Genomic DNA, 13,445 nt, shown 5'->3' on the forward strand with positions numbered 1-13,445 from the left:
TCTGTCTGGGAGGGCCTTGACGGATGATTAGGAGTTGGCCGGGACTGACATCCTAAAAGCTTAATGCCAGGCCCCTGGCGGGGTGGGGCGGGGATGGCTGCCAGGAGTGAGCAGGGCCTGGGAGACAAGTGGACATTTCCCACCCCGCAGCAGGGGAGAGGGAAGCCCCAGGCTGCTCTCTCCAAGGACAGGGGCAAAGTGGGAGGAGTGGGCCCCTGGCCAGGCCAGCCCTGGAGGATGTGGGGGGCTCCAGCTGGAGGGCCATATCCAGACCCCTCGAGTGAGCCGAGGGACATCTTACACAGCCCGAATCCTGCCACAGCCACCTTGCTGGGACTCAGGCCCAGAGAGGTCATCTGTGAACCAGCGGGTGGGATGCCTCCGGGCTCATCCCTGCACCTGCTACGGGCTGGCCCCTGTGCCCCTGTCCTCCAGTGGGGACACCCGGCTTGTGGGAGGGCCCGGCCTGCAGCCCAGCCTTGGAATTGCATCCCCCAAATCCAGAGCTGTGAACCCCAGGTGGGGTTCCCTATGCCCCCTGCCCCCATGCTGCCACACCACGGGGATGAGGCCCCCTTCGCCCCCGAGCTGCTGCGGGCTCGGCGCAGGCTAGTCCTCTGGGCCGAGCAGGGCGTCTTCTCTCTGGCCGGGGTGGCCCGGTGAGGTCTTGGAGGAGGAGGGAGGTGGAAGAGAGACCTGGGGGTGAGGCTGGGAGCAGGGTGTGAGGGGCCACAGCCGGAGCCGGCGCACAGACGCGGAGGGAGGCGCTGGGAGGGCTGCTTCTTTTTATTGAGGCTGTGAGCGGGCGGCGAGGGCGGGACGCGGACACCGCAGGCGGGGCTGGACGCGGCGGGTGGGAGTCTGCGGGGTGCCTTCCAGCAGGGGGGCTCTCTGGGGGCTCTTGGGCGCCCAGGGACCCCGCCCCTCCCCTGGGCAGCGGCCGGGGGCAGGCCGGGGACGGGCAGGGGGCAGACCTCGGGACCTCTCCCGGGCTCCTAGCCGAGGGCGCCCAGTGCATGCGTGAGGGTGTGCAGCTCGTCCTGCAGGCCCTCCAGGGACCGCCGGATCGCCTGGGGACTGTCCAGCACGTCAATGGCCAGCGTGTACGGGTCGAACTTCACAGAGAAGGGGCGCTGGATGCGGGAAGCATAGTTCCTGCGGGGGGGGGGGCGTGTGCGGAGCTTCAGTCAGCCGATGGGGCTTGGGGGCACTGGGGAGGTGGGGGGGGTCAGGGCCAGCTTGGGGCAGGGAGGTGGTCCCCAGGAGAGGGCCTCCTTCATCAGTGCAGGACAAGAGATGCCCAGGCCCCAAAAGCTCCTTGTGACCAACTGATTAGACAAGAAGGGGGACCGAGACCTGCTCTGAGTGGGGGGCAGGGGACGTGCAGGCCTTCCCTCTGCTGGACCCCAAGCCCACCCCCACCCCTCCGGGAGGCCCTCCTGGGCTGTGTGCCCCAGAGAGCCCCAGGTCTGTTTCTGTCCCCACATTTGCTTGTAGGATCCAGCCCTCCCCTCCTGTCCACTCTGAACACACAGCCTCTGGGACTCAGTTTCCCCTGGTTGGAAAATAAGGGGCTTTCTGAGGGTGAGTGAGTGGGAGGCGTCAGGCTTTGTGCCGCTCCCAGACGCCGCTGGTCACATACCCTCAGCCCCCGGCTCGGGGGACTCCTTGCTCCCTCCAGGTCCCCTGGGCTTCCCCCACCCACCCTCAGCCACCCCTGCCCCTCCTCTGTCCCACCGGGTGGCCCCAGCTGTTCTAAAGGCAGGAGGCTGGGAAGGGTCCCACACACCCTTCTTAGAAAGGTCACCCTCTGCCTCCTCAAACCTGGCCTTGACCTGGCCACTGGTCTGGTAGCTCCCCCCTCCTGCCCCCAGGGACTTTTGGGGGTCCTCCTTTGGGGGGGTGTGCACACCCAGAGCTGCTTGCCGGCTGGCCCTGTCTGGCCCTGTCTGGGGGTGGGGTGGGGTTCTCGGCCCTGGGAGCCCCTGCCCACCTGAGCTTGCTCTTGGCATCGCTGAAACTTTCGGACACAAAGTACACGGACTGGTAGGTCTGGTCCTGGTACGGCTGCACGGCTGCGGCGTCGGGGTCAAAGGCCCGGATCTCGGGCTCCTCGGACAGGGAGTGCTGGGGGGAGGCCGCGGGTCACAGGACCCCCACACCCCAGGCCTGGAGGGAACTGGAGCACTGCGGCCTGACCCCACACCCTCCCGCCCAGGGGTCCTCTCGAGGCCTGGGGATCGTGAGGGTGGGACAGGGCAGGACGAGCTTCCTCGGCGGTCCCTGACTCCCACCTCCCCGGGAGCCCCAGCGTGCACACCCTCCCGGCTGGCAGCCGCGGCAGGGGCTGGCCTCACCAGGAGCTCCCCGTAGGAGGACAGCAGCCCAGCGCCATAGGCCTTCACCTCGCCGTCCTGCTTGCACAACCCGAACTCCACCGTGAACCAGTACAGCTGGTAGGGACAGACCGAGCTTTGGCACAGACAGCCGCCACCCCGCCAGCCCCCGACGCTCAGCCCTGCCGCACCCCACCCCCTGGCAGGGCCCGGCCGGGCTCCTGGGGTCACAGCGTGAAGGTGACACTCCCTGGACGGAAGTGGGACCTCAGCCCAGAAGGGGTCCCCCCCCGCCTGAACCCAGGCATCCTGAGCGCGCCCCCCACAGCCCTGCCAGGAAGGCACCCACCGTGGACAGCTTCTCGATTTCCTCGTCAGAAGCCCCCAAGGAGGCCAGCCCGATGTCCTGTGGAGGCAGAAGGCTGAAAAGGGAGCGGCTCAGCCCACCCCTGCATGGGTGCCCGCGTGGGGCAAGGATGCTCCAGGGGCCTCTTGGACCCTCCCCAGAACGCAAGGACCCTCTGGGGATTCGGGGACCCTCCCAGGACATGGGGAGCCTCCCAGGATGGGGGATCTTTCCAAGATACAGAGATGCTCCTGGAATGCAGAGACCCTTCCAGGAGCAACCAAGGGGCCAGGACCCTTCTCCGCGGTTTTTCAGGCAGCCAGCAGGTGGCAGCACAGGCCAAAAGGCTGCCCGCCCGCCCCGCCCCACCCCCACCTCCGCCAACAGCCCCTCCTGAACCCCCCCACCCTGCTCCCCGTCTTCTCTGCACCGTGGGGGCTGGCTCCTCGTTTTTATAACGTGGTTTTCCCAGAATGGGACCCCCCGCCCCTCTATTCCCGGATGATGCCGCCCCCCTGAAGCCTCTGGGCCCCAGGCATCACCATCCAGCCCCGGACGGGCTCAGGCATGGTGCCAGGGTGGAGGGGCACAGGGTGGGGGGGCAGGCAGCACCAATCGCTGGCCCCCACAGTCCCCAGGCCCCAGCCCTGGACCACAGCAGCCCCCACCTGAGGCCTCCAGGACACACCTGGGAGAACTGAGCAAAGGTGCGGTCGGCCAGCATGGGCACGTGCCCCAGCAGCTCGTGGCAGCAGTCCCTGTGGGAGCAGGGAGAGGGGTGACACTGGGGGCCTGGGGGGGCCAGCAGCCCATCCCCGCACCCTCCCTCCACGCTCCGTGGGCTTGGCGCCGGGCACCCGCCGGCCCCGTGGCTCGAGGCCGGCAGCAGGTGCACGGCAGGGCGCGGGGGCTGGGCGCACTCACGGCTCGGGCGAGTGCATGGGCGAGGACCCGTGTCGGATGTACTGCGTGCACTGGAACACTCGGAAGGCCAGGCTGGCCAGGAAGTCCCGGGCGGACAGCAGGCCGGCCACCGGCCGCAGCTGGAAGCCCGTCCGCTCTGCAGGGACCACGGCGGGGGCGGGGGTCAGTGCGGGCGGGGGGCACCCCCCGCGGGGCCCTCCGGGCAGCACACACACCCTTCAGGAAGCGGGACACGTCCTCCAGCTGGGGGATGCTGTCCTCCCGGTACCCGCTGAAGCGCTCCAGCAGCTGGAAGGCCTCCAGGTGCTCCCGGCAGGCGTGGGTGACGTACAGGCCCTTGAGGGTGGTGTAGACCTCCTTCCTGCGGGCGAGGGTCTCAGGCCTCAGGGCCTGCTGGCCCGGCCCCTCCCCACATCGGGCAGCCCTCCCTGTGGGAGCTCTGCTCTGCCCCCTGGGAGGCTCTGCAGGGGCCCCCATTGCCGGCCTCTCGCTTGGCCCTGAAGACCCCGGCCGCTGGGGGCTCCAAGGGACAGAGGGCCATGGGGACGCCCGGACCCAGCAGAAGCCTCTCCTTCCAGGCGGACGGTCAGGGCCTTCTCACGCGGCCCTCCCTGTCCCCTCCGCCCCAGCAGGGTCCCCGGGGTCTTACCAGGTGGCAATCTCCTCGGCCGTGTACTCCACACGGGGAATGGGGTCGCCACTGCGGACAGGGCGTGTGGTCAGCGGGGAGCCCTCGGGGAGGGTGAGCAGGGGGCCGGCAGGAGGGGCTCGGAGCCTCGGCATCTGCCTGCTTTACTCAGCTGGGACTTGGGGGCCCGAGCCAGTGACCACAGGGATGGTGCTGGTGACCGAGATGGCCCTCGCCCTGCTACTGTGGAGCTCTGGGGTGGGGTCGGGGTCCCCGAGGGCCTTACTGCTTGTACTGGAACGCGATCTCCGCGATCAGCTTCCGGCGCTGGCGGTACGCCTGGTCCGAGAAACCCTGGCGGGAGAGTGTCCGATGTGCTCAGGAGCCTGCCAGGTGCCCCTTCCCTGCCCGCCTACCCTCTTCCCTGCCCACCCACCCTTTCATGCCCAATGTCCCCTTCCCTGCCCACCACCCCCTTCCCTGCCCACCACTTCCCTTCCTGCCACACTGGCGGGGTGCCTGGGGGCTGCGGCTGAGCCCGGCCTCAGTGATCCTGCCGGGAGCCGGCAGACAGGCAGACAGAGAGATGCGCCATCCAGGCATGGCCCGGGGCCCGCGCTCACCACCCTGGCCATGAGAACAGGGACACAGGAGGCCCAGGGGCACCAGCTCACCGGGTGATCCAAGTCCAGGTCAGGGTCAAACTTGGTGACCAGATGATGGCACTTGTCCAGTTCGGAAACTTTCCTCGGGAACCAGAGGACTTCACGGAGGGCGGAGGGAACAGGGGCCTGTGTGAGCATCAGGCTGACCCAGAAGCAGCGTCCCCTGGGTCTTCCGCAGGGTGAGGGGGGACGTGACCGCTGGAAGGTCCCAGAGGTACCCCGGCCGGCTCACAGATAGGCAGAGGGCCTGAGCTGGCGGGGGTGGGGAGACCCAGGCCGCACATGTGGTCACCCCAGGGGTCCCCTGCTGGAGCCTCTGCACCCCCGTCTCAAGGTCACGGGTTGTCCACAAGGACAGAGGAAGCAACCTCACCCTTGTTCTCCCCGGCGCCACGCACGTCCTCTGCCACCCGGCGCACGGAGCTGAGCAGGGCGGGCAGGTCGGCGCTGGGCACCTCGCAGCGCACAAAGTACTCGAGGTGGGGGCCCCCTGCCCGTGGCCTCTGCGCGGGCCGGGTCTCCAGGTGGTGGATTTGGGCTTCAAATGTCTTAGGGAACAAGGGAGAGACAGAAAGAGGGAGAGAGAGAGAGAAAAGGAGAGAGACAGGGAGACAGACCCAGGGAGGGAGGGGAGATGGGGAGACGGGAAGGAGGAAGCACCACGGGTCAGCTCCCACGGCCTCGCCCCGCGGCCTCGCCCGGACATCCTTTCCCTGGAACACCCAGGCCGTCCTCCATACTCCGGTCGGAGCCTGCGACCTGGGGAGGGCTCGCGGCCGGAGGATGGGGTTTTGTCCAGTTCGTGTGACGGGGGTCATCCCTGCAGCCCCTCAATCCACTGTTCTGGGAGACGTGACGTGTTCCTCACCCACACCCAGACCGTCTGAGTCCCCAGCCACTGGCTGGAAGGTCCGCCACCCTGGTGGCCTGATCAGGGACTGGGGGTGGGCCCTGGACCCCGCTGTGGCCCCCGTGCCCTGGGGGCTCCAGCCCCTGCTCAGCACCAGCCTGGCAGGAGCGCTGCGTTCCTGCCACCTCCTGTCACCCAGCAAGGAGGGCACATGGGTCTTGATGGGCCCTCGGGCCACTCGGCCGTCCAGGAGCTGGAGTCTGGCTCTAATGTCATTTGGGCGCCTATGCCAGGAACCTGCGTCTCGCCTGGCCTGGTGTGACCCAGCAGCTAGTACCATCAGCCACCACATTAGCCGGAGCCCGTCAGGGGCAGGCGGGGGAGGGGGACCTCGACTTTCCAGGCTGCCCTGCTGGGAGCCACACTTTCTCACCTGTGCATTACCCTGTGTGTGATCCAGTGGGGGCGAGGGTGACAGGGTCAGGCCTCGGCTCAGGGCTTGACTCAGGGATTTCCCGAGACCATGAGGGGGACTGTGAGGACCTTGGGACCCCCAGAGCTCTCAGAGGTGCAAAGCCCCAGGCCCAGGGCTCCTGGGACCCTCTCCACTCACGGCCCTCAGCGGCCCCGGGCAGCCGTGCTTCTGTATGAGTCCCATGGAGGGGACACCATGTCCACACCGGCCACACCACCACTGCCAGCCTCACCTCGAATGCCTTCACGGCCCGGGACAGGGACGCGGTCTTGGCGCCACGAAGGGTGAAGAGAAGGTTCAGCGTGGCCTTCCCGTCCTTGTCCTTGAAAACGGCAGCCTCTAGGGGGTCCCCGGGCTCTGAGGAAGCAGCCGACGCAGCCTCGGCCTTCTCTCGCTCCTTGCGGGCGTCCTCGATAAGGCTCTGTCGCCGCCCGATGAAGCGCGGGGACTGTGGGGACAGGACATGCCCAGCTCCCCCTGCACGCGGCCGCCCCGTACCCGGTTCTGACCCCTGGCGTCTCTGAGCACCTGCTGTGTCCACGGGCGGGACTGGCTGCCCAGGCCTCACCAGCTGGGGCATAACTAAGAGCCCGTCTCCACCCGATGGGGGGCACGGCCAGGAAGATTCGGGGCCACAGCACAGGGGCGGGTGTGGCTGGAGGATGTGCCCACAACACCCACGTGCTGCATGGCCTCTGTCCCCGGGCACCATGAGGTGGCAGGTGTGACTCAGGGCCCTGAGGTGGACACCGGCCAGAGCACTGGGGAGGGCAGGGAACGTGGGGCCTGGTTCCTGGGAGGGACCCCCACACCAGCTCCATTGAACGACCTCTCTAGGCCCCCCAGCCCCGGCCTTTCTGCCCAGCGCAGGGACACATGGCCACATCTGGTGCTTCTTATGGACCCAAGACCGCGAGCGCCCAGGCCTGCATGAACATGGAGCTGCACGTCTGGGGCCGGCCCCTTGGACCTGAACTTCCAAGAAGGTTCTGACGTCCTCCGGTCTCAGAACACGGTGGGGAGGGGGCAGGAGGGACCCCTCAAGCCCCCGCTTGGCCCCGGGGATGTGGGCAGAACAGGGCTCCGGCTCCAGGTCGGGGAGTGCCTGCGAGGCTGGGTGGGCCCTGGGAGCTGGGCGGGGGGGGGGGGGGGCGGGGGGGGCGCTGCAGGTCCCTGAGCAGTTGCCGGCAAATCCCGTTTGCAGAACCCAAACCGTGTTTGCGTTCAAGACGTAGAAACAAAGCCCGTTCGAAATGCGTGGGAGCTGAGTTTTCCGGCACAACCCTGAGGATGCACAAGACCGCTCTTCCGGCCCGAGTGTCCTCCAATCCCCCAGTCTCCTGGAGCCGGGGATGCTGGGCACAGACCTCCTGCCCTCGGGGGTGCCCAAGTGCTGGGTGACGCCTTGGGGACCGTCCTGGGGGTCAGGGGTCCCGGGGTGGCTAGGTGGGGGAGGTGGGGTTCAAGACAGGAGGTCACAGGTGGGCATGAACGGGTGGCCGGTGGACAGGTGGATGACGATGGCAATCACCCAGGAGCCCCGATTACCCTCGGGCTCGGGATTGGGGTCTGACCCTCTGTGTGGCCAGCACCTGCCCCCAGGAGCCGCCGCCAGGGCCCGGGACACTGTCACACACACACCAGGGAGGAGCTCCCCGCAGAGCTTTGACCACCCCACAGTGGGGCGGTCAGGGGGCGCCTCCCAGCCTGGGCAGAGCAGGTGCTCAGGGCCAGGACCCCACCCCATGGCCAGGTCTGGGGCGTCATGTGGACCCCGAGTCCGGGTCCTCTGCCAGCCTTTGGGGGACACCCCCGTGCTTTTGGCCCGTGCTGGCCATCGGGCCCCGGCGGCCGCCTTACCATGATGGCTTCAGCCTGCTTGGCGTCCAGCTCGGAGACAGCCCTGCGGAAGCCCTTGACCTGCGGCGAGGCGGCGTTGGGAGTGGGCATGGCGCCGGCGTCCGTCCGGGGCTTGCCTCCACAGCCCTCTGCCGGGCGGCCTCTTATAGGCTGAGCTGACGTCAAGGCCCCAGTGGGTCCCCCACCTCCCACCTCCCCGCATCCTCCCTGCCGCCTGAGGGAGGTGGTGGGCGGGAGCGAAGACGGGAAGACGAGCTGGAGAAAGGGCTCTGTCCCATTAAATCTAATTGCAGCCCCGCCGGAGGCACCCAGCAGGGGCAGCGGCCCTCGCTCTGAATCATCTCGGCTCCAGAGGACGGGCTCTGCCGGGCTGGGGACAGATGGGTCCCCTTAGCTCCACGCCCTGTGGGGAGACAGGGGGTCCACGGGGGAGGTGCTCTCTGGGTGCCCCGAGAGTGCATGTGGCAGGTGGCCCAGAGACCCCCGAGAGGAGAAACCGACTCGAACCTCAGATGCTGGGAGCGCGTCTGCTTTTCCAGAAGGCTCTTCACCGGACTTCCCAGCAAGGCGCCCGGCCTGCTTCCGTTAGATGCCACCCACAGGAGCGTCACGGGTCCCTCGTCCCGTTTCCCTGGGCCTGGATCCCCAGGCTCAGCCAGTGAGACCTGGAATGTTCCAGAAGGGCCCATCCCTCCCGTGTGAGGAGCCCGGGAAGCAGAGGGAGGGACGTCTGTAACAACTGTCCCCTGGTCTCTGTGTCCCCTCTCCTCTGGCCAGCAGCCCACGCTCTTATGGCCCACCCAGGGCCCCCCGTCCCCCGGGTCCTCCCAAGGCCGTCTGACCATTTCTCATTCCAGGAACATACCCATCCCCGAGTACCAAGGGGCCTGGTCCCGGAGATGGGGGGCCAGGAGGGGAGCCTCTGCGTCAACCTGCCAGGGACAGCTGTGGGCCGCAGGGCGGGGACATTTTGGCCGAGACCTCCGGTAGCTCCCAGGCGATTTGGAGACGAGTTCCTCTTGAGAAAGGCGCTCTCTGAAGGCGCATCTCCTTGGTGCCCTGGGCACTGTGGGGTCAGCAGGGACAGTCTAGCCAGAGCCTACCTGGAGGGTGTGGTGTAGAGAGAGGGGAGGACCCCCCCTCACCGGGGCACCACCCCGCCTGACGGGGCTGCCGCTGGAAGTGTGCCTTCTGCCGTCGGGCAGACCAGGGCGACAGCTCCCGGACTCCCGCTCCTCACCCCCACACGTCCGCTCCTGGCCGGCCACCCCTCTCCTCCAGGACCTTCCCCCAAACTGGTCTGACCACGGTACTTTCTTACTTCCCCACCCTCTATGGCTCCCCACGGTCCTCTGGAAACAGCCGGGGAGCTCCGTCAGTGCGGGGGCGGGGGGGACGCGCCTCCTCCCAGCTCCCCCACTGCTCTTCTCACCCTCGGCTGTCCCCGCTTCCTGCTCCAGGAGGGCCTGGGGGTCCACAAAACCCAGCTCAGCCACGTTCATCCTGTGAAGTCTACCCTTTCTTGTTGCTGATGTTAACCCCCTCCTCTGCTCCCCTGGCTCATTCCTCCTCCTCTGCAAACACCCGGAGGCCAGGACCCCGGCTGCCGGGCCCCCTGTGTCTCTCGGTGCCTTGTACGGGCGCCGGCCTGACTCATCACCTAGGCGCTGGGCTCAAGAGTACGTCTCGGCAGCCGCTGCTGCTGGGGACCAGGCCCCAGCAGCTCTTCCGTGGGACGTCTGTATACCCTGAAGGCACTGGAAGAATTTGCTCCGAGACCCCCAGGGTGCAGGCCAGGGCCAGGCTCTGCCCCAGGGTACTAACCCAGAGGCCTGTTCACTCCCACTGCCCCAGCTGCACCCCCCGAGCCCCTGGGGCCCCCAGCCAGCACGCAGGCCCCCTAGAACTCTGAGCACGCTCTTCTCTGCCCCCTCCAGTGTGGGCTGCCAGAGACCCCTTAGGGATGCAGACGCAGGCCCCCCAGCTTGCCCAGGGGGCTCTGGGCAGGGGGGTCAGTGCCGCCCAGGACGGACGAGCGGCTGAGTGTGGATTTAACCTTTCGGCAAATGTCTTCTGCTGACACGAATATTGTTTTTTAATTCCTTTGCCTACCTGAGCCGGCGTGGGCGTGCACGGAAGCTCCGTGGGAGCTAAGCTTCCTTCCCTGGGACCGGGTGGCAGTGGGCAGGGGGGCAGAAGCCACGGACACCCTCCGGATGGGCACACCGCCCCTGCTGGCCTCCGGGTTCCCCTCACCCGGTGTCTGTCTGTCCACGCACTCAGGGGTCCATCCTGGGAAGCCTTTCCCCCACACACCCTCCCTGCAGGGCTGTCCGACCACACTGGGCCCCGTCCGGACCCCTCCTCCACACCCTCAGGTCACCCCAGCCAGCATCTTCTTTCCCGGCTAGACACTATCTCGTCCTCTCACCTGTCCGCGGGCCCCCCTGCAGCCAGGGTCTCCCGGGCTCAAGCCCAGAGGGAGATCTGCAGTGCCTACCTGCAGATAGCTGAGGCCTCCATAGACCCATTCTGCAGACGGGACACTGAGGCCCCCGGCGGGTGGTTTCTCTGGGTCCTGCATTCTCTCAAGCCCAGGACACCCAGCTCCCAGACCTGGTCCTTCTGGGGACCCAGGGCCTTGGGCCACAAGGGGAGGGACCTAAGGGGCAGACGGAGACCAGCGGCCCCTGCCCCACACCACTGCAGACGAGGCGGGCACCAGAGGAGGACCCGGGGTCCCTGCAGCCCAGACAGCCCTGGGCCGTGAGCTGGTCTCGGGGTGCGGAAGGGGTGAGGAGTGGAGGGGTTGGGGCCAAGGGCGGTGCAGGTGTGCTCTGGGGCCTCATCAGGAGGAGGGGCCAGCCCCTGTGCAGCCGCCCGCCCCCCCGTCACCCTGAATGATCAGAGCCATCAGGCCGGGCCCTCGGGACAGGTGCTGAACTGGTCTCTGCGCCCGGGCCTCCAGAGGACGTGACGGCCCGTGAGACAGCGAGCGTCTCCCTGGCATCGACCAGGCACTGGGCGTGGGGCAGGGGCGGGGCTTCGGGGTTGTGGGGCCTGTCGCGAGGCAGGGCTGCTCCCCCCACCCGCAGGCACGCTGCCTCCTCCACAGCCGGACCCCCACCCTTCCTCTCCACCCCAGGAGGAGGGCTGAGTCTGAGCTGCAGAGGGGAACCGAGGGGGGGCAGCTCTCTGGGGGTCCTCACGCTGGAGCTCTGCAGGGCACCACCATCAAAAACCACCCGCCCAGTGTCTGAGGTCCGTGCTCCCCAGCAGTCCGGGGCCAAGGGGTGCTTCCACGGTGTGAGCGGGGTGAAGGTCTTTGCCAGTGGGCCTCGTTCGTGTCCTGGGAGAGGTACACACCTGTGGCCCAGGGCAGCCCCCCTCCCAGATCCCAGAGCCTGGGACCGGGGTCCCTGCTCACGGGGAGACAGGCCTGCAGGGGCCACACCACACCCCTCTGAGGCCTTGCAGGGCACTCAGGACGTCATGCTGCACTGGGCCACCCCTGGACCCCCGTGGACCTCGGGGGCTGTGTCCCATCCTTCCTGCCCGGGCCACCCACCTCCAGCCTCGCCCAGCGCGGGGGGCTCTGGGGCCTTGCCTCGTGTTTGGGGACAGACGGGGGAGCAGTGGCCCACTTTCCCCCAAGCTGGAAGAAGACCCAAGACGCCTGTCACACCAGCCCTGTCAGAGCTGAAATGTCAGAGCAATTAGCTCTAACGAGGCCATCGGATGGAACGGAGTGGCTGGGCGAGCCGGCGCGCGGGGGTGGGGGGTGGGGGCGCCGCACAGCAGGTCGAACCCGGAGCCGCTGTCCCACCGGTCGATCTGATGCACTCAGGATAATTGGGCATTTGGAAGTCAGACCTGCACGAAGAGACAGAGGGGGAGTCTGCCCTGTCTCCCCTGCCCCCTCCCCCACCATGCCGGCCCCCTGCAGTGACCCTCCTGGCTCCCTATCCCAGACACTCCCTCCAGGTCCCAGGGCCCAATGGCTGCCCCCTCCTCCAGGCAGACCTCCCTCCTGCCTCTTCTCTGAGCACAGGGGTGGTGGGGGGGGGGTTGGGGTAAGGCCATGCCTGACAGAAGGCCGGGCTCCTGGCTCAGGGCTGGCAATACACCTTTGGGGGGTGTATTTGGGGGAAATGGGAACCTGGCTCTGCCCCCGTCCCATCCCCATGGGGAGGAGGGGCACCAGGTCCCACTGACCGCTGGGGTTAGTGCTTTCAGGACTCTGGAAAAGCGCTCCACACCTTCCCTAAGAGTGCCTGTCCTAGGGTCCTTCCAGCCAGGGCCGGGAGCAGGGCAGGCAGGCTGGGCGCCCCCCGTGCTGACATGGAAGGGAGGGCAGGACCGAGTGTGGCCAGACCCAGACCCCGCATGAAGGAAGGAGGAAGGAACCGCAGGACGTGCCAGGCCCGGGGGCGGGGCCGGCTGGCTTCCAGGCCAGGGGAATCCGGTGCCCGGAAGGTCCCAGGACCGAGGTGGGGAAGGGCTGGAGGAAGGGGGGTGGGGATCGAGGGGCAGGTCCCAGAGGCCCCAGAGTCAGGCGGCCCCAGCCAGCGAGAGGTGTCTGAGGGCTCGGGGACTGCCAGCCCACAGAGCACCCTGACTCCTCCCTGCCCGGGTGCCTTCGAGGGGCGGATGCTGACCGCACGCCCGGCTCCGGCCAAAGCCGCCACTCAGTGCCCTGCAGGTGCCGCACGGCCGTGAGCGCCCCCGGCCACACGCCTTCCTGGGCTCAGGACCCCATGCCCAGGAGCTCAGCCGGTGACTTCGGCGGTCTGTGCATGCGTGTGCCCGCGGGAGCACCCGCGCTCGGGTCCTGCGGGAGCCGGTGCGTCCATGCGGCAGGCCACGGGGCCTCAGAAGGCCTGACCGGCCACGGCCGCTGACCCAGGGGGCGGATCCCAGCTCCACACCATGGTCGGGGCCTCAGCCTCATGCCAGGAGCTCTGGGTGTCTCGGGGTCCCCCCCCTTCGACTCCGCCTGGTCCCCCGCAGTGACTCAGCCGGTCCGCTGCCCCCTCCCACCGGTTCCCAGTCAGCTGACAGCAGAGCCCACCCTCTGGAGACAAGAGCAACGTGCAGTTCTCATTAGTCGGCGGGGGGGAGTGGGGGGGGTGCCCACAGCTGGGTTTTGACATCATGCGCGTGCTGCACATCCACCAGCCCTAGGGTCCTAGTCACCTGTCCGGGGCCTGCTGCTCTGGGTGGTGAGGGGCTGCTCCTCCCTTGACCCCACCCATCCTACGGGGGTTGGTGGGGGGAGCCGGCTTCCGGCTACATGCCTGCCCGGCCCGGGCTGCATTAATAGAGGTAGAGGGGCCAAAACTCGGGAGGTGACAGAGTGCT

At 68.0% G+C, this 13,445-nt stretch overlaps 1 protein-coding gene across 2 annotated transcripts; it reads right to left on the reverse strand.

The window, feature by feature from the left end:
- Positions 1–995: 995 nt before the first annotated feature.
- TH (tyrosine hydroxylase) lies at positions 996–8,174 on the reverse strand (the record flags this gene model as incomplete). Of its 2 annotated transcripts, none has more annotated exons than XM_080817623.1 (13): positions 996–1,155; positions 1,994–2,127; positions 2,358–2,453; positions 2,686–2,742; positions 3,371–3,440; positions 3,607–3,742; positions 3,822–3,967; positions 4,256–4,306; positions 4,521–4,588; positions 4,909–4,997; positions 5,273–5,447; positions 6,457–6,672; positions 8,085–8,174. In XM_080817623.1, 13 exons carry the CDS (start codon positions 8,172–8,174, stop codon positions 996–998), a joined length of 1,488 nt encoding a protein of 495 aa, XP_080673749.1. The 2 variants fall into 2 exon arrangements, with proteins under 2 accessions (XP_080673749.1, XP_080673748.1); XM_080817622.1 differs by having other exon boundaries at positions 6,457–6,735.
- Positions 8,175–13,445: the final 5,271 nt, after the last annotated feature.

The sequence above is a fragment of the Martes martes genome (assembly GCF_963455335.1).
Source record: "Martes martes genome assembly, chromosome: 10".
Taxonomy (NCBI): domain Eukaryota; kingdom Metazoa; phylum Chordata; class Mammalia; order Carnivora; family Mustelidae; genus Martes; species Martes martes.